A 21,339-nucleotide genomic window follows, 5' to 3' on the forward strand; every position below is an offset into this window, starting at 1 on the left:
CGGGGCTCTGGGCGAAGGCTCGTTACGGCTTCTGTTTTCCTTCCTAAAAGTCAACTTACCGTTTATGATTGGATGGGATAAAGGTGTCCACTTTCGGTCATAACATTTCACTAGCGTTTTGGCGCTCCCTTGTCAAGGCTGTCTGTTCCCGACGCCCTAGGCCATTTCCTCACGACCCTAGCAATTGCTAAAGGTATTATTAGGAGTGGCTGACACTGAAAAATCTAATCCCCCCTTTTTTTTAAATCTACGAGCTCCCACACTAGTAGGAGGGTTTGGGGGTGTGGGGTGATGGTGGGGTGCGCGGGAGGGAGAGAGTGTCTTTGAGCGCAAGGGAATGGCAAGGAGAAGCTGCGAAATGGGCTCTCCGTCGTGGTGGCGTTTTCTGGTTCGGTTTTGATTTGGATTTGGAAAGACCAACCAAAGGAGCCTCGTGAACTTTACAGAGTTTATTGCATTATACATGCGAATAGTTCATGCACAAAGAAGAAGGCGTAGGAAAAAGAAGAAGAAGAAGAAGACATATTGCTTGTTATACCACTACGATTCCACGTATGCACCACAAGGGGAAGAGAGAGGGAAAAAAATGTCTACAGTTGAGGAAGAACGAAGGATTCCATTGCACGCACGAAGGACAAGTTTGACGCACACGGGAGAAAGGGGAGTGTTACATCTTAAAATGTGCTTTTTTAAAATTCCTTTATCTCTCACTCTCGCTCTCTCACTCTCACTGTCTTTGCCTCCCCCCTCCCCACACCTCTCAAGGAAGAAAAAAAAATGCTTATTTTTTTCTTTCTTTTAAATAATTATTAAAAGTATTGTCGTCTACTCAAAATGGCGTGGCCCGTGTAACAGCCCCCACATAAATACCACGTGGTGAGTTAAAAAAAAAAAAACAACATGGAAAAAGTCACATTCTCTGGATAATCAACAGCTCCAATAAGTTAAGACCAAATGATCATATTGAATCAGTGTTTACCCTGCATTACGATGAGAATAATAATAATAAATTACACGTGCTAGGCTCCATATATATATATATATATATATATATATATATATATATATATATATATATATATATATGTCGTAGGAACATACATAAACACTTGCAGCACTAAAAAGAATGACAAAAGGTCACATTCTATCAGAAATAAAAAAAATGGGAAATGAAAGGGGTCTGCTTTTGTCCCCCCCATCTCTGTCTCTGTTCCCCCCAAAGTCTTTCCTACATATATATATTTATTATATATATATATATATTTATATATACCAACTGGTGGTAACTGAGCCCGGGTCTCAATCCTTTCAAGCCCCCAGTTGAACCGGTTTATGAGAAGGTCAGATTGGCGGTCAGTTCTCGGATCCGGTTCTCTCTGCTCATCTTCTTGAGCTTCATTCTGCGGTTTTGAAACCATATCTTGACCTGCCTGTCAGTGAGGTTTACGCTCTTACTGATCTCTAGGCGGCGCTCTCGAGTGAGATACATATTGAACAAGAACTCTTTCTCTAATTCCAGTGTTTGATGTTTAGTATAGGGACACCTCTTCTTTCTGCCACTCTTTGCAGTTAACCAATTGCTGGTTGGAGTATCAGACTTGATTTCCTCTAGCAACATCAAAGGAGAAGGAAAGAAGGAAGGAAGGGAAAATAAGAAAGAAAAAGAAAAAAGAAAACACCTCAGTCTGTTATAGAGTACCCTTGGCCATGAACCTACTACATCCATTGTGTCTGGCAGATATGGTGGCTTGTGGGTATTAAACATTGCTAACGGAGGTGTGTATATTGGGGCAGGGCGGTTTTTTTTTATAATGATAATGATACAAAAAATGGTGTCCACATTCGAGTTAAACAGTGGCAGCAGCAACATTATTTCCCATTCTCTGGGTTATTTCTGCAGCTTTCCCACACATTAGCTCTATGCATTCTCCCTGCTAATCCACATATTTCACACTGGGAAAGCAATATGAACACTGTCCTCTTCCCAGTGGTTCGCATTTTAGTGGATGTGAACTGTACAAACCAACCCACGCCTTTATAAAGCCACTTGTTTGGGAAATGCCTCGGTTAAAAACAGTACTATCCCCAGTCATGTTGAAAGAGATCCATCTGCATTACTCATGAAATTAAGCAAACACCCAAAAGTGGGCTTTTTAGTCCTCAACTAACACCAATATGGAGGGGGGCGAATACCTAAAAATCAACTGTATTTATCGTTCCACTTTTAATTCCCCGTCTCCTATTAGATGCAAATGCCAGACCTGGGCTTAATAATCATGGTCTGTATTGTTCTGCGCTTACTACGAATAACAAATGCACAGTAGAGATTGACAAGTTAATTTTTACTAAAGGCATGGTTTCTGAGGGGCCCCCGCCCCGCTCTTCCACCATATTCTCCCCTCTCCAAACGAAGCCCCTGTGGTCCTCCCCCATCTTGAAATAAACAATGCAGTTCCTTCCATTATTTCATAACAACCTTCAAAGCCTAGTGAAATTAGGAGACCCAAACGTGGTTATCTATAGTACCTTATCCCAAATTTAGACTTCCTTCGAAGAAAGGGCCTTGCCTTGTTCTCCTCACACTTTATATGGGCTCTGCGGCACCTCCCTATTTTTTTTTATTTTATCTCGTCAAAAGAAAAACAACAACCCCCACAACTTTTTATTACCACGCTTAGCAATCGACTGTGCTCTTCACAGAGAAGATCCACAGGAAATATTTGATCCCAATTTGACCAAGGGGGCTGGGAAGTAACAGTGGGTGTAATTTAAGAATCTCTATAATCTGAAGGAGCTGCTGAAGCAGTTATAACGCAGCAGCCTTGGCAAAAAGAGAAACGAAAACACCTTTTTTTCCTGGCTGAATCTCTGGGATTCAAAGGCATGAAAAGATGGATGTCACCAACATTGTGGCCATGTCCTAAGGCATCTATTCCCTTCTATTTTCTTTTTGTTTTTCCAATTGCAAAAATAACAAACCCCAGCACCTGCAGCAGCAGAAAGAGGGGAGAGGAGGGGACCCTTTCTGCTGAGCAGTTATGGCTGAGCTTAAAGCATTAGCTCCTGTGGTTTACGAGACTGGCGTGCCCAAGTTAGTCTGCCACCACGTTCGGGTATCTGCCCCCCCCCCCCCACAGCCGCCAACTTCTGCGATCATACCGACCTTTGCTTTCCTTCTCTTGGGTTTCTGGGCTGGAAACGGAGGCTTCAGCCAGGCAGCTTCTGTCGTCTTGCAGCGTGGACTTAGACTCGGGACTTTCCACTTGAGAGACTTTGGCAGAGTTGTCTGAATGGTGGCTGCTGCTGCTGCTGCTGGTGTTGGTGTTGGTGTTGGTGGAGGTGGCGGCGTTGCCGCTGTTGTGGTTCTCATTCATTTTCTTCTCCATCGGAAGTTGCGAAGCTATCTGCGGTTTGGAAGCGCCGCGAGGGTTTAACTGCAACATGACAGTTGAACTCGTTTCGGGGCTGTTATGGTACTCTTGGGTTTTCCCAGTGGCGTAGGTCTGGCTCAGCCTGAAATATCCTGGGACGGGGACCTCGGGGTTTTCAATGGAGCACGAGTCAGAGACCAGCCTCTGGTAAGAAGGGACGTCGGACGAAGACACCAGCTTGGAGCGCTTATCAGAATACATGCAGCAATTGGTTTCTTCCTTAATATTTGTCGTGAAGGAGCAGGTGGGGACCTGCTGAGTAACAGGTTGCTCTATTCGGCAGGACCTGTTCGGATCAGTCCAGTTGTCTACTTGAGGTATATAAGGGTGTACATTCATACCCATATTTTGATGGTTGACCTCTCTCTTGGCCAGAGACGGTAGAAGTCCACAGGTTTGCATCCCATAAGTCCCAATGTCTGTGCTAGGTGGCATGTACATACTGGCGCTGTTGGAATAGAAACTATCGCTCCTGCAGGCACTGATCAAGGAATCGACTAGGAAAGTGTTGGCGGCAGGAGAGCTGTTGGGAAAGGACATTTTGGGGAGGAATTTGAAGAAGAGAGATTGTGTCCTTTGTAGGCTGACATCTCTACGAAAACATTCCCTGTGTAATTGTGGATGCCTCTGCACAACCACATGACAGCTAAGCCAATGAGATTTGAAAATGGCCTTGAGCCGCTACCTCCCCGCCGGTCACGTGCTCCGCGGGACACTCCGGGCTGCGGCGCAAAGGTGGTCAACAGCGACATCTAGAACGTCGAGGAGAAAGTGCGCGCGCTCCTCCAAGACAGGGAGCACCGGCGGCGGCGGCGGCGGCGGCGGCAGCAATATTAGTAGCAACCTTTTCCCCTGGTTTTTTTTTCCCTTCCTCCCCCCCCCCTTTCTTTTTTGTCCTTTTGCAAAGCCAGACCTGGCGCACTGCGCTGATTTAAAACAAGGAAATGCGTTGAACTGATCTGACCCCCCCCACACACACACACCCCACACAAATCTCGCAACTCTTTCGTTGTTGCTGCTGGGTGTTTTGTTTGTTTGTTTGTTTTTAACAACACAAAGCAGTTACTGTCCGAATTCAGGCTGATCCTGAGCCATGTGCCCCTTTGCATATATATATAAATATATATATATTTGAGACAGGTACTTCAGGAAAATCCCTCGCTGGCTTAATCAGAAGAAAGGGGTGGGAGATGGACGCAGAGGCGCGCGCAGACACAGAGATAGATTGGGGGGGGGGGAGAGACGCATGCAATCCTACAAGGCGAAATATGTGGGTCTTCTTCTCATTTTCCCCACCTGTGAATAGTAATGGTGATGATAATATTGATAAAAGTGGTTTCCCCCATCTCCAGTCCTCATGGTTGCCCAACATCTCCTTCAAGTTACATGAATTGGCGGCAACTGACGTCCTCAGAAGAGACGTCCCTAAGTCTCAGCCCTGGACAACACATCCTTCTCTCCACTACTTCCTCCTTTCACTTCATAATCAAATACTTTCTAAAACAAAAGCCACAACATACCATAAAGGTTCCAAAAAAGTTGTTGGTGGGTTTTTTTTTAGGGTGGACAGCTGACTATATCTGAAGTGTAGGAGATCTCCAAACGTGTCATAATTTGGGGGAGATACAAAGGGGTGGTGGTAAGCGTTGGAAATAATGTTACCTTTTATGGATTTTGTAAAAGCATTGGTTCCTGACAAGTGCAAGGTACAAAAGGTTGTGGAATTTATTAATACAGATTAAGAAGAATCAGGGCGATCAATAAAATTCTCATCTACATTCTTGGACCACTTGGTAATTTTCTTGCTTCTGAAGCTTTTTCAAGAGTTATACCCTCTGTTGCCACACACGGGAAGATATTTTATTAACAAATCAATCGAGACTTTGTAAAGGATAAGATTAATAGTTAAGATTTAGCATAATGGTGTTCGCGTTATGAATTATTGAAAATTATACTATTGATTTTTCCTCTCCGCTGCTAACCAAGAAGGTCAATTTTTGTTTTAATACAAATCGTCAAATATTAAAAGCTAGAATTTTTTGGGGGGTCATAAGTTTGGTTTTATAGCTCCACCAGATTCCTAAAATAAAATAATAAATAAATAAAATGACGGTCCTTTCTCATAGTACACATGTGAAGAAATTCTCTTTGCCCACGAAAATAGCACCAGAGAAAAGGTAAAGTTTTTTGTAGACGATGTTGCTGAACTTCACACACAAAAAAACCCCACATATGCACTCACAACGCGGTAGCCCGCATCCCACAACGGAATCTGCTGGCTTCTTACAATATTTCATTACCCAACTTCATATCTATTTAAAAGGGCGATAATAAACACCTGAGTCCACCACTCCCCAGTTCTTGACCACCGGAATCGTGGGCAACTCTACCTATGGAGAAATTTGGACGCTTCTTTCAAAATAGGTTTCCCCAATTCGATGTTCATTCTTTCTTTTCCTTATATTTATACCCGCATCACTCCCTTTTCTTGAAACGCAGGGGGACACATATCCTTGAAATGAAGGACTGTTCTCGCCCCCACCTCTCACCTTCGGGACTTTAAAAACATTCACATTTTCCCTCTCCTCCCCGCTTGTTTGGCAGTGTGTTTTTACTCCAAAGGTGTCTCTTTATTCATAAAATGTCACACGCACGCCACACAGGAACCATCTACTTGAGGTTAAATGTTGCCTTGAGTCCATATACAGTATTTATTCCAGGCCTTGAGCTCACCCCTATCAGCAAACCCTCCTTTCTCTCCTTTGAAATAAGAACCTCGGGGAAACCAAAACAGACCCTTTGAAAAGGCACCCACGGCCTCTCAAAGAAGCTCCAAGAACCCACTGCAAGAAGCTTAATTTTCCGTCCTGGTTTTTTCACCCTTATGTCTTTAGCACTTTTTTGGGGGGGTTGCTTCACTTTTCTTCTTCTTCTTCTTCTTCTTCTTCTTCTTCTTCTTCTTCTTCTTCTTCTTCTTCTTCTTCTTCTTCTTCTTCTTCTTCTTCCTCCTCCCCAATCCATTTGCCGAAAACAACCCCCTCACCCCAGTTTAAAATCTCGCTGTGGCAATGAGACAGACCCTTTTTGAGAAAGCTGATCGCAGCTGTTCAAATACAACATCATTGTCAGGTTAAGAGCCGGTGGGTTTTACGGCTCCAGCCTCTCTTCTCTCCCTCTGTCTCGCTCTCTCTGTATGGCTTCTGTGTTTGTCGGGGAGTCTCCAGCTTACCTTCGTAAAATAAGCTACATTCCACCACCCCCACCACCCCTGATAAACATTTTCTCTCTTTCTTCATGGACCCCTTTAAATTGTGGGTCCATAAGCCATGCCCTTGTCCTGGACAGGGGCTTAGAAATAAGGGACACAGCACCGCAAGGACGTGGTGGTGGTGGTCCCAGTGTATGAGAGAGGATTTTTGTTTCTCTCTCCCCCCACAAACACACACCTCCTCCTTTTCTCCAATTTAAGATCATTATCAGAGCCATTGCTAAGATTTTGTCTGAGCTGGGGAACAAACAAAAGTGGAGGTCACGACGCTCCCTCTTTGGGGGCCGGCTTTTTATGTGCTTTCCAGCAATTTCCCTTCCTTCCCCCCCCTCTCTTTCCCTCTCCCCTCAAAACAAGACGCCAGACAATCCACCGAGTTTAAAGCAACCCCCAATACTATTTTCCTGGTCTGCATTTTAAGACTTGACTGTGGAAATCTAATCAGGTTTTTTTAAAATAAGAAGAAGAAGAATCCACCTTCAAACGGCCTTCCTTAATCCTTATTTACACTTTTAGAAGCGCCCTAGAAACCTCCCAATGGCCACATCCTCTTTATTTTATTTTGACTATATGTTGCCCAGTTGTAACGTTAAAGCAAGCCAGACTTTCCCCCCTGTTCTCCATCTCAGGGGTGTGTGTTGTTTAATGAACTGACTCCGAGTCCTCCCTTTAGAGTTAGGACATTTCGCTAGATTTGAGGCGCAAGATACGAATGCCGCCATCTAATGACCTCCAATTATTTTGTTAGATAAACCATGTGTACGGTTAAGGCTCTCCAGTTCTGAAGCAATCCATTGATCATCACCAATTACTACTTTTAATAAAAAACAAAAAGAGTAAGGGGGGAAATAATTTGAGCAGGCTTGGGCAAATATATTAAAGTGTGTGTGGGGTGGGGAAATGGAACCGAAAACGGAAAATCTTAAAATTTGTGTGACACATCTAAAGGTTGAATAAACATCTCGTTGGGAAATGGGTTACTCAGACCTTGTGTGTTTAACGCCACTTCAGTTTTAAATCATATTAAGATGGAATTGTAGTAATTAACATTAATAAATAAATCAATATTGTGCCATAAATGAGATATACAATCTACATTAATGCAAAGGTTTTTCCTCTTTTACTGTCCCATATTTTTTCTTCAAAGGGGGTGAAGCCCCCCGAAAAAAGCTCCATTTATAACTCGATTACTATTTGCAGTAAAATATATGTTGACATCCCCCTTTTCTGTCTTAATAAATAATAGAAAATAAAACCCGAGAGGAAAAGTCGATACTTTAAAACTTTAATTTTAATCCTTCAGATTTATTCGAGATTTTGTGCCTGGCCGTTTGATGCCCTTTTTGGGCTTTGTTTTGGTATGCATGTAGGGACGTATTAAAAGATATTCCTCCTACCTTTTACTCTTCTAACTGCAATTTGTTTTATTCTCTTATTATTATTAAAGGGATGGGGGAGGGGAAGGAGCCTACCCAAAAGTGGGGGGCAGATATTTTGCAGCTGTGGGCTCTGAATTGGACGGACAAATATTGTTCAAAAGACTGGCATTCAGACAGGCACCCTGGAAGCCTTCCTCCTTTCATCTAAGTATTATTTAATCTGGAGGCGTTTACACATCGATTCAGTTTATTTCATTCCATACCATTGCAGAGCAGAGGCGCTGAAAGGTATTCCTTTTAATTAAGAAAGGAAATTAGTGCCATACAATATCTTGGCTTTTCGTCCCATCATAACACAGCAATTAAACGATTCTGCTTCCTGAGCCTCACGTTGTTATGCGGAGCATGGACAACGTCCCAAATATTTAGATTAAAAAAGAAGAGGGAGATAAGACCATCGCTCTTGGTAATGTACAGAGCATAATTTAGCTAATATTAACTATACTGCATGAGATATGAGGGAGAAGTCAACAGCACGCAGACCCTTATTTTTGCTCTGCAGATATTATATGCATCTCTATAGCTATCTAGGTCTATAGATATCTATAGATGTTATCAGCTGATTCACGTTATAAACGAAACTTCCCTGAAGAGGATTCACGTTTTGTCCATTGTTTATCATAAGTCTTTTGTGCACAAAAGCACGAGTTCAATTTCAGGCGCTCGCAGCCTTTACTAGAAGGGTCTGGCCAGGTTAATGTCATTACAGCACACATCCTCTACTCTCTCAATTAATTAGAAGCTCCGGAGAGACTTAGTACTGTATACAATAGCATTGGCCGTAGTCTTGAGTTACAGTTATTTAAAACATAGAAGCATCAATACGGCATAAGCTTTCGCAGATTTGGCAACCTTGGATGGAGGGATAGATAGACAGATAGACAGATAGAAAGATAGACAGACAGACAGACAGACAGACAGACAGACAGACAGACAGACAGATAGACAGACTTTTGTATTTTTTTAATTGCCAACGTTTTCTGCCCCATCTTAACACTCTCTGATCGAAAAGGCTTTGGGAAATTGCTGAGAATCATAACAAAAATGAAACCCCATCCCCTAACCTCCCCAGGTCCATCACACGTGCGTGAAGGTTCCACAAAGAACAAAGGCGAGATTTTTAAATATCCAACTAATTTAATGAGCAGAGTATATATAATACGCATATAGCCCCAACCACAATGTTACATTTTTTATTTTTAAAACCAGGTCTTAATATAAATGGGAGGGGAGGGGAGGGGTGAGGGAGAATTCTAACCCTGTGGTTTAGTCTTCATGCGGTGTCTTACAAGGCGTGCGTTAATTTAACAGTGGGGGGGGGGAGCCCCAACCAAACATTAACCTTTTCTACATTATTCTTTCCCAAAATAGATTAATCTTACACCATCCCGTTTATTATGGATCTTAAATGCCAAATATTAATTTCATTTGTGTTTCAACATAATGATTAAAAAAAAAAACATTTCATTTCCGTTTATTTCAGGCGGAAAGGCTATTCTAGGTAACTGGAGTAACAATGAACTCCTTTTTATACAAAATATTTTAAAAATCCACTGGAAAACAATGCGCCCAACATTCATTTGGTAGGGATGACTTTTAATGTGTCTAGTTTATTGGATTACGCAATGCCAAATTTCGACTCCATATTATGCAGAAGGAGAAAGGCGGAGGAAGCCACCTCTGATCTTTGGTGTTTTTTACCTAAAAGTGCGTTTTCGGAGACAACTAAGATGAGATCTCCCAAATCAGTTGCCATTTTTGTGGAGGGGGTTCAGGATTTGTTTAAAACATTATAGAGGTCCTTGGAATACAAAATTCTCTCTCCGTTTGTATTCTTTCTTCGGAGAATGAAAATTAGTTTCACAATATCGGGTCAAGGTGACGAAATGATAACCACCATAAGCAAAATACCCGACTCTTCTCCGGTAAATAAAGCTAACCTTTAGGAAAAAAAGGCAGTCTTGCCCCCCCCCCCCCAAAAAAACCTCAGCAGCCCATTTCCCCACTAATTAAAAGTATACATTCTTTTTTAACATTGAACTATCTGCCTGCGTTGGTCTTTTCAATAAAAAAAAATCTCGAACTAAATATAAGCTGGCTTTCATCACATTGGTATCTTTGGGCGCTATGATTGCGCTGAGAAAGAAACAATTAGAATTTCGTTCTGTTGAGGAAATCCAGGAGATAAACTACCCGTCCTTAAAAAATTACTAGTTTTGAAAAAATTCTTATGCATCATATTGTAAAAGATTATGACCCAAAATAATTTTTTAAAATTGAAATACGTCTTGTTCATGTCATGGTCATGAGTTACTTGTTTAATAAATCCTGTTTATGCTCTATTTTCTCATTTCCCAAGCCCTGAAAACTTATAGTTGCTTATATATTAGATATTTTATTAGTAGCAGGGTGATTGGGGACGGGGGTGGAAATACACTTGAACATCAGGACAATTAGACATTCTGGAATATTAGCGCGCCCTCTTGTGGAATTTAGCAGTCCAGCATGCGGGGAATTTTTTATTTGAAAAAAAAAAACAAAAAACCCTGCATGCTTTCTTCTTCCATTTTTGAGACATTATTCTGTTGGGTTCTTTCCTTCGAAAAAATGCTTTTATATTTCTATTCCTATATGTTAAAGCTTTTTTCGAAGAAAAAACCCAACAGAGTTGTCTTATGACAACTGTAGTTGGTGAATTTGAATTGTTTCGCCTTTTTGGTACATTCCTGATTGAAGAATAAATGATAAGGTAAGTCACCCCCTTTTTAATAAAATAGTTTAAGGCATCAGGAAAGCACACAATATTTTCCTATAACGTTAAGAGGATATTTTTTCAGGGGGCCTTGAGACTATGAATTGAATTATTGGGACGTCCTTTGGGCTCCAAATCACAAGTCAATTCTTTTCCCCCGGATAATCTGCGTTACATTGAATTCCATGAACGAATTCTCATTTATTTTAGTGGCACTGAGTTGTAACTGTTGCTTTGACTTTATTTATTTATTTATTTATCTGTTGGGAATTTTTTAAAAAATGTATTGACCTGATTTCTGTATGTATGTCACTACCAAACAGTAAAAATAAAAATTTGGGAAGAAATGGTGGCTTATGCCTTGCGGAGCGGGGGTGCCAGCTAGGGACAGAATTCTAAATATGGTTTCATGAGGAATTAGAAAAGGTTTCACAGCAAATAAGCTGTTAGTCTGGAGAAACGTTCTGCAAATACCCCTGGCAAGAACTGATGAAATGAACTGTTTCCTAATGGAAGTCGAAGTGCTTCAAAGACCTACGTGATGGATTCGCGGGTGTGGATAGCTATGCAGTAAGAAGTGTGTTTGTGGGTGTGGGTGGGTGGTGTGGGTGGCTGTACGAGAGAGAGAGAGAGAGAGAGAGAGAGAGAGAGAGAGGAGAGAGAGAGAGAGAGAGAGAGAGAGAGAGAGAGAGAAGCCAGAGAGAGGGGGGAGGAAGTAAGAAACGGGGGGGGGAGAGGCACACAGAGAGAGTGGGTGGTGGTTGAAAATAAGAGAGGAACCTTTAAGGCTCCTAATTATTCAGAAAGGTTAAAGGTGATGACCTTGACATTTTGGAAGTTCAAAGGCAGACACTTATGTTTTCCTTGCTTAAGAGTTTCAAGTTTTAATTTTTGGCCATGCCTACCTGCAGCCTCTACGCTTAACGTTTGTTTTATATGTTTCGCTCTCATTTTATCCGTCCAGCTTGGCCTTTAATTGATGCAAAATGGACCCACCGCTTCTCCCTCCCCTCCCCCGCCCTGCTCCTCCCTTTTTTTTAAGCCAAATTCTTTTCTCACTCGTCTCCTTTATTGCTCATTGCGGAAATCTCTTTTTCTGCCACCAGAAGGTGTACAATATAACCCAATTAAGCTGTTTAGACCCTGAGCTTTTATGGTGTTGTCTAGACAGTTCAAGGTTTTGTAAACAGCCTAGCTAGGTCGCGCAATATAAAAGTAGAGGCGAGGACCTCCACCAAACCCTACTCGGAAAAATAGTAATAATTATAAGAATAATAATGATAATGAAGAGTGGGCAGCTTGGTGGCTAATTAGATTACTTCCCCCGTTCCTCAGTGTGTGTGTGTGTGTGTGAATATAGGGTGGAAGATCAGGAGACATCTTTTAAAAGATTTGCCCTCCTTATCCCAGTACCAGTCACCCATCCTTAATTAAGTTCAAGTTTTGGAGTGGGAAGTTGCGTTTCGACTGGAACCCCACACTAAGTCGCTATGCTAGTTTGCTTCGCCTCCCCAAAAGTTCATTAGAACTTTGTACTACCGTGGATTTGTTATCCACTATAAGTCGGGTCAGGATGTGCTTTACTATATATATATAGCGCATTTTTAAAATACAGGGTATGATCCAGACAGAGTTTTAAAAGCAACACCTTTTAACTCCCACTTATTCAAATGCCATACATATTTCCCCCCCAGGCTGACATGTTGAGTTCCCCACTAAAAATAACAAAACCTGGGTAAGCCCGCCGGGGACGTTGCTCCTGTTTTTGTTATTTTGTTATTAAAATTATTCTCATTATAGAGAAGAAACAGAGAACGAACAGGTTTTTTTTTTCATTGAAATGTAGGGGCGGGAGACGGGGACACGTAACGGTGGGTCGGACCACACTCTCAGCTATTAGTCGATTTCACTTGGCACCAGCAGGGACCCGACTATGGACCTTCAGAGATGGCACTGCTGATAACGCACGCGGAAAACGCAACTTCAACCTTACTACCGGTAGGAACCATTTGTTCACATGAGCAAGACAGTGTCCCGTGCTGCTTCTTTTTAAAAACAACCCCCCTCCAAAAAAAAAAAAATGCAATGGAAACCAGATATATCTCTCTACACTGGTGTGCATATAGGTACATACCGAATGCACATTACCACCTTTTCGACAACGACAACGAAAGAAATGGGGAAGCTGAGAGAGGAGTCACTCTCTCCCATCTCAGACCCAACAGAAGCGGGCCCAACGCGGCTGTTTCATAACGCGCTTCTTTCTTAACTACCATCTACATTCGAGGTCTAGTAGTGGCCTCCGCCAGGAACTAATGAGAAGGAGGTGGAGAGGGGGAAAAGCAACACGGTGGGTAGTTTTACCCCCCCCCCAAAAAAAAAGAAAAAGAGGATGGAAAGGGAGTGGAAACCCAGACAAAACGACAACCCCCAAACCCAAAACTCCAACAACACACAACAAGGTTAGAATGGACTGTTGGATTTACCCTCTCGAGTTCTTGTCCCCCTTTGGAGGATTCCTCTCCGCCAAGCGCCCCAACACCTCTCGTGGACACAAGGGCTGTTTGGAAGAACCAGATCTGTTGAGCATGGGTGAAATAAAAACAATAAAAATAACAATAAAGGGAACTTGTCCGCAGGGTGGATGTCGTGTAAACCTCTTGATTATTATTGTTTTGATTATTATTACATTATTAATTTTTTTGCACTCAGGCGGCAGGTTGGACCAGGGAGGGAGATCTTCTTCGCCTCCTTCCCCATCCCGCTTAGTCCTCTCAAAACAAGGGATTTCCCGTGAAATACTGCAGTCGATCTCTGTTCAGTTTCTTTTCTTTCATCCGTCGATTTTGGAACCATATTTTGACTTGTCGATCCGTGAGGTTCAGCATTCTAGACAGCTGGAGTCTTTCTCTTGTTTATGTACACGTTGAAGAAAAATTCCCGTTCCAGTTCTCTTATCTGGTATTTCGTGTAAGGGCATCTCTTTTTCCGGGATCGCTGGGGAAGTGCTGGACATTCAGGAAAGGGGGAAAAAATCACAACCAATAATAATAATAATAATAATAATAATAATAATAATAATAATAATAATAATAATAATATTGATGATGATGATGATGGAAGCGGGGTGGGAGACAGAAGGGGAAAATTAAGAACGAAGAAATTAAGAAGCTGACATATGTTGTCCCACTCAGAACACTTTCAAGCAGAGCTACACTTCCTAAGGACTTACTGTAACTATTTCCTTAAACCCTGGGAAACCGACCACTGAAACATCCAGGGAGTTTTCTGCCTCAAGTGGTTTTTGAAGGTGTGGGTGGAAGAAGAAAAGATGATAATCATCATCACCACCATCATCATCATGGACATAATCCCAAACTTATACTACCCAACTCCATTTACAGGACTGAGAGAAGGGTATGTGTGGAATTGTTTGAAACTGACTTTGCAAAGTGCACCTCAACGCGTTCAGTTGGGACCCTGGTTTCCCCCCCTCCCTTCCTCAGTAAAATGGTTTGTGGAAAAGAATCCTGCCTCTCTCGAATGTCAGTCCCAAGTCCAGCCCAGACATGATCCCCACTGAATTTAAAACTTTGGGAGCTGTCAGCCTCCCCATCACATTTCGTCACAATTAACATCCTCCTCCAAGAATATCTGTAAGTCACCCTCATGGGTTTCCTATCGTAAACACGCTTTACAACGTGAGGGAAACCTTATAGGATATATAAAAGCCCTTCGGATGCTTATAAAATCTCACATAAAAAAAATCCCCGGGCTTGACAAAGTGGTGGCCTCCTGCTCCCTCCCTCCCTCTTTCTCTCTCCCACCCACCCACATCACCCCATCCTCCCTCCACCCCACCCCTCTCAATTTTTGGCTTTCCTTTCGCTCCCCGCCTTCCCAACTTAACAAATAAATAAATAAATAATCAACAGCTCCGAAAAGCGGTGCTGATCGTGTGGTGCTGCGGATTGGGCGCCTCTTCTTACCTGAAGTGGTGTTGCTGCTGCTGCTGCTGCTGTTGCTGCTGCTGCTCTTGTCCGGTCTGGCCTCCCCCCGACGGGGGACTCGGCGTTGCCCTCACTTGTCAATTTCTTTTCCTGGCCTGGCAGCGGGGAAGCTTTGCCACAAGTGTTGCTGGGGAGCTTGAGGTCGCCCTTGTCGCCCTCTGGCTCCGGGTAGGGGGTGCCTCCTCCTCCGCCTCCGCCGCCGCCATGCGCCGCCTCGTAAAACTGGTCAAAGCCCTGCGGGAGGATCCCGTTCCTGCCCACTGCGCTGTAGAAGTTGGCGGCAGCGGCGGCGGCGGCCGCAGCAGCTGCGGAAGCGGCGGCGGCCCCGTGGTGGTGGTGGGCTCCGCACACGGGATCTGCCTTGAAGAGCACGTCTGTCCTGCGGGTGGCCGGCTGCAGAAAGTCCCTGCCGTGCATCACCTCCTCGTAGTAGCTGCTGGGCGCGTAGCTGCCGCCTCGGTAGGGCCACTTGCTGCCTCCGCCTGCGCCGCCGCCGCCGCCTCCCGCGTAGTCCCTGAAAGCCGCCGCCGCCGCTTCGCGCACCGGTTGCACATGGGGAGGCAGGTTGGAGGCGTAAGGGAAACTCATTTGACAGGAGGGCGACTGGGACAGGAACGCGGGCTTGCCGGAGAAATCCGAGGAGGAGACGTAATAGGCGGCGGCGGCGGCGCACCCGGGGAGGTACATGCTGGAGGCCCCGTGGCTGCCGCAGTCGTCAAAGTCACTCATGTCTTCTCCTCCTCCAGCTGCTGCTGCCTCTGGGCGAGGGCGAGCAGGCAGCGGCGGCAGCAGCAGCAGCAGCCGAGCCAGCGCGTGGGAGCCGGAGGAGCCCCATCTATCTGCGCGCGAGGCTTTGGGCAGGAGCAGCCACCACCAAGGGGGGAAAAATCCCACCGTGTGCTGACGTGCAATTCATCTTGATTGATTCGAGTGGTAATTATGTCACGTGACGGCAGGCGATGGTAGAAATGTCCTTATATCTAGGAACGGCTCCCCTTTTCGCCCGCCTGCCTTCGCCAGAGGTTTCTTCTCTCCAAGAATCCCCTTCTTCCGAGAGCTTCCCAGTTCTCTCGCTCACACACACGCGCGCGCACTCTATCTCTCTCTCACGCGCAAAACAGGCACAGGTTTGGACAAATAGGACCTTTTCCAGCTCTTTCTCTCTCTCCCCCACCTCCACACACACACACCTCCCACCTCCCCCTCCTCCTCCCCCGTTTCACCCCCCCTTCCCCAACCAGGAGGCTCGATGAGCTATAGGTAGGGCAGCAAATCACCTGGGAATGCCATCCTTTGCCCAGATTCCTGAGCGCATACATCTCACATGCACAGCCCAGACCCATATATCCTAGCAAAATCCTCCACAGAACTGGAAGAGAGTCAGGCACGCAAAGCCTATGACACCATGTCCTGGTTTGAGACACAACAGGAATAGTTTGTATTTCTATAAAAAGGACAAGAACAAACAGTCACGGGAAATGCAGTCAGGAAAGGCTTAAGGGCCAATAAGGTGTTCAGGGAGAATATTTCTCGCTTTCCAAACTTTGCAAAGCAACTGCCAATATTTGCCCTGATTGGGGCATCCTTTCTCCTTATTAGAAAAAAAGAAAGCATGTAGGAGATTGCTGCTTTCTCTCTCTCTCTCTCTCTCTCTCACACACACACACACACACACACTGCTTGCTAGCTAGCTTGCTAGGGTATTATGTAGCAAAACCAGGACGTTTCCCCACCGAGCAGAAAATTCCCTCCCTCTTATCTGCTTCATTTATATAACGTAGTTTTTCCAACTCGGAATTCTGTTGCTTGGGTGCCTTCCCTAGATCACTATATCATTTTGTACCGGGAAGAAAGAAAGAGAGAGCGAAAGAGGGAGGGAGGGAGGTAATATGGAATGGGGACTAGGTCTATCTGTCTAATCGATGCAGAGTCTTATATACTGGTATCAACTTCCACCGCCACCCCCGTTTCATCGAAGTGTGAGCCTCGTTTCCGAGCCCCAGTTAGACTGACAGAATCCTAGGCTGCATCAGACATCTTAGGGTGGGGCAACTGCCCCAGAACAGGCGCTTCTTTCTGAAAAGCAACAATCAGATCCACGCAGGAAACACACCCCAGCTTCAATGTCACTTGAAGGGGGAAGGGACGGGGGGGGGGGGGAAACACAGTATTTGAGAATTAAATTCCGAAACACAGAACCCGCACATAGCACCTTCACCTCGCGGTTGTGCGGTTGAAATGGCTCCCCCTTGCCCTTTCCTTCTCCTTCTACACATTCAAGGCGCATGAAATGAGCGAGGACACATTAAATCAGATACACACCGAGAATCCCCACTGAAGAAGAGGCACACATTTCTTCTGACAACAGGTAATAACAAAAGACCGGTTCTTTCCTCCCGCGTTCTTTCTTTGGCTGTAGTACAATGTCAAGTTTAACCCCACAACTTTTTTCCCCCTCCTAGTCGAAACAGTACCAGAACACCGTCGCCTTACTAAAGACAACAAGCTGGAAATCCATGTCTATTTCCCGTCCTCTCCCACTCCCCAACTTCTGAGGGCTATTAATAAAATAAGATAAAGACGACATCTAAGATTATTATCCAAGATACTGATAGTAAAATGAGATGGAATTTATTTTCTCTTATGAACCGTAGCCAGGAGCACGAAAAAGAAACCAAAAAACCCCGAAAGAAATTGGATTTCAGGCCATCTAATATGACCTTCTGAAGTGGGGGAAATGATTTTTTTAAATTAAAAAACCAACAACACGCATTCCGGTCTCAACCTTGTAACGTCCTATACATTCAATCCTTTAGAAGCACGAAGGCGAATTAAAACAACGAGGCTAATCGTAGTTAGACGGGTTTAAAAGCCTTAGTTCAGTGTGGGCTTTCGAGCCGCTAAATAGGTGTAGGTTCGGAGCTGTGTGTGTGTGTGTGTGTGTTGTGTGTGTGTGTGTGTGAAGATATGTGTGTAACACACACACACACAAAAATACACCTCCCAAATAGGAAGAGAGTACGAGATATTCTTCTTCTTATTATTTACTTTGTTATATTGTTTTACGTTAATAAGAGGCTTATATGGATATATAACGACACAAATTCGTTTGATGTCCTCGATAAACCCCAAAATGAACAAGTATCTTGTACAAGGGCGCCTCCTGATTGACATCCGCAGTGACTCACAAGTCCTAAGCCCTCTTTTGCACTTAGCTCTAGGAAGGAAGCTGAGCAGGCAGGAGAAATACCTTCATCTCTAAAGCCTCACCAAGCCAAGTTCCAGCTCCCCCATATATGAACCTCTTTCCTAATTAAAAAGAAAAGAAAAGAAAAGGGGTGGGGAAGGAGAAGGAAGGGGAAGATCATATGCCCAAACGGTATCCAGATCTCCTTCGAGCGTCCAGCATTTAACCATGGTTGCCTTGCTTGTATGACGCCCATCCACGAATCACCACCACAAGCTCACACCAAACCAGCGCAACAGATCCGGTCATAAACCAGCCGCGCCACCCAATGTCCATTTAGCCAGACACAGACCCATCTCCTTTCTTTCGAATGCTCATGCTTGGTTTTAGGTTTTGCTGCAATGAATGGACTCCCCTCCCCTCCCAAATGTTGAGTGCGCAGCTAAAATGGCCCCTGCGTCTCCTATCGCAATGGAGCCAGGCAAAGGCTTCCTCGCTTGCGCGGTTGTCTCCAAGATATCCTCCAGACCAAGCGCCTCAGCATCATGCGGGAAAAGCAGGACGATTCCAAAAGCAGAACGATTTCCCCACTTAATCGCCCCCCCCATCCACGCCCCCCCCCCCAGTAACCACACCACAGGAAATCAACATACAGCTAATAACCAGCATCCTGTCGACTTCCACCCCCACCTCTCCTCTCCTTTTCAAAAACCCTTGAATCAGCTGCATATCTGGATAGGAGGCAACTAGTTTCCACCATTCCAAGTTCAAGGACACGGTGGTCGTTTGTTAATAAGGAAAAGGAAACGAAAAGGGGGGGTCGGGAAGAGAGAGGAAAAAAAGACGCCCTCCACGATTCTTGCAAAAGACCACTTACAGTCTGGAAATGCCTATTAAACAAGCCACAACAAAAGAGAGGAATCTGGTGTCCTTGAGTTGCTCAAGGATTCCTACCCTGATTAAGACGCGAAGAGAAATCTGGGACTTTTCCACAGACGCGTCTTCAAAATGGGTCGCCTTGTTCTATCGGGCGCGGTAGCATTTCAAACCCGGGAACAAGCAAACCAACACCCGACCCCACCCCGCGCCCGCCTCGCAACGCGCAACATAGCACAGAAGGGTGGCTTTACCGTTCGGCGTCTTGCAAGGTCTGTCGTCGTTGCCTCCTGGAACTAGCCGGTTTTCCACTGCGAGTGACATCTCCAAAGAAGCCTCCGTGAAAAATTAAGACGGCTGGCATAACGGTGTCGGGGCGGAAGAGAGAGGAAGGAAAATATGCCTGGTCCGCCCGGAGAGAAGGTGCTGTATTTTTGTGCCACCCAAGATAAGACACTAACTTGACCTTAACTTTGTTATGGCGCCCCTAGTATCTGGAGAACGTGAACAGACACTGTCTGGCAGCTCTCGTAAAAACTGACTGGAGAAGCGATTCTGAGTCATTTCATTTATGGCCACTACAGTTCTGCAAGAAAGCTTTTCCTCCCTGCCAAACTTTAATTATTTATGCTCTTTTAGGAAACACAAAAGCGCCCAGAGCCATTTAAAACAATCAGAGGGACGTTCCTTTTGCCTTATCAAACTCCCAGGCATTGCAAAAAGCACCCCCGGCTTAGCCTATCAGAGCGAAGGACTCGTCCCCGCGACGCCAACAAGATGCGGATTTGGGGATTGACTCTAGGAGGAAGATGTATGTGGACATGTGTGTGGCTAATGAAGCCATACAATCATGGTGTGTGTGTGTGTGTGTGTGGTGTGTGTGTGTGTGTGTGTAGGGGTGGAGAGAGAGAACCTTATTTTCTACACACACCCCACCCTCCAAATCGCATCACACTACATACACGCCACACCACCATAAACACACACACACACGTACACACACACAAACCAGCGCTGAATGCGGGTCATTTACAGTAGCACCGTTTCTTTCTGTGTAGCCTACGATCAACAGAAAGACAATAGGCAGCGAAAACGACTTTCCTCTATCCTTTCGGTCAAGGATGGGGGCTTTCACTGAGGTGCCCCTCACCAAGCATTTAAATAATAAATAAATAATAAATGCAAGATTAAGCTCTAGGCCAAGTAATGCTGCAATCCTACGCACTTTTACCTCCGAGGAAGATGTCCTGATTCCGACGGGAGCTCACACGCCTCCTGAGCGCGCATTGATTCCTGCTGTAAGAGGACTTGCTTCCGAGAAAAACGTACTTAGGATCGGAACCGGGTGCAAATCCCATTCGGAATCCATCATGGGCAATTTACCTATGGATTCCGACAGCGTGTAAATTGCAGCTGATCGGCATGTAAGGATGCGCCATATACGGTACAAAGCTAACTCATGTGTGGTTATCGCCATTTTCAGGTTTTTATCCACAGCAGCTATAACTGTTCCGAATTTAATGTCTAGGACCCTGTCTATATATATATCTGCAAGATAGCCCCGACCTACCCCGTCCCTATGATTTTTCCCTAGCTACAATCACATATACAGGCATATATGATGTCGACCTACCTAGAGCGGCCATGACACCGAGCGAATAGTATCTGTCGCAATGCGCTTCTCCAGTGATCGGCATTTTTGGAGCAGTTTACCGACCATTGCGTGTCTTGAGTGTTTGTACGCCTCGGAACCAACAGCTGTTGTTGTTTGGACACGTAAATACTAGGAATATTTATTTCGGTGGCTTAATAAAAAAATAAATACATGGACACACTACATATAATGTGCATATACTGATACTGCTTCTCTCTCTCGCTCATTTTATTTCACTTCACACAGACTAATTGGAAGTTCCATATCATCCACAAATGGAAACCAATTGAACTTAATAAAGAATGCATTGTCATTTCAATATTTCCGCTGCTAATGTTGCAATCTTGCACAACCGTTGAGCTCGGCGTTTGCAAGGAGTTAGTGAAAGAAAGAGCAAAATAACAATTATAATAATAAAAAAGAGGACCCTTCGCTTTTGGGTCAGATGTGCTATTTGCGAGATAAATCGCCTGTGGATGCTAGCGAAAAGAACTCAACATGGAAAGAAGTTGGTTGTATTCGTAGGATTGATTTTCATTAATTCAATCTGCATTTATAAACATTTATTTAGCGACTTAGAAAACCAAACAATACCTTGATTACCTAATCAGCTCTGTTGTGGCCTCGGTTGTCCAACGGGAAAAAAAAAATGGTAATAGAGATGGAAAGGAGTCGACCATATAATTGAAAAAAGAACCATTATCTCCCAGTCATTCCATAAC

General features: G+C 44.4%; 2 protein-coding genes across 2 annotated transcripts; both read right to left on the reverse strand.

The window, feature by feature from the left end:
- Positions 1-1,058: 1,058 nt before the first annotated feature.
- Positions 1,059-4,245, reverse strand: HOXD10 (homeobox D10). Its single transcript, XM_033167630.1, has 2 exons — positions 3,164-4,245; positions 1,059-1,608 (listed from the first exon to the last, which is right to left on the reverse strand). Exons 1-2 carry the CDS (start codon positions 3,969-3,971, stop codon positions 1,331-1,333), a joined length of 1,086 nt encoding a protein of 361 aa, XP_033023521.1. The 5' UTR covers positions 3,972-4,245; the 3' UTR covers positions 1,059-1,330.
- Positions 4,246-13,712: 9,467 nt separating this feature from the next.
- HOXD11 (homeobox D11) lies at positions 13,713-16,050 on the reverse strand. Its single transcript, XM_033150139.1, is given in 3 exon segments — positions 13,713-13,922; positions 14,880-14,949; positions 14,952-16,050. Coding segments are annotated over 3 exon segments (891 nt in total). The 5' UTR covers positions 15,630-16,050; the 3' UTR covers positions 13,713-13,779.
- Between the last annotated feature and the right edge of the window lie 5,289 nt (positions 16,051-21,339).

This window comes from Lacerta agilis, chromosome 1 (genome assembly GCF_009819535.1).
Source record: "Lacerta agilis isolate rLacAgi1 chromosome 1, rLacAgi1.pri, whole genome shotgun sequence".
NCBI lineage: Eukaryota > Metazoa > Chordata > Lepidosauria > Squamata > Lacertidae > Lacerta > Lacerta agilis.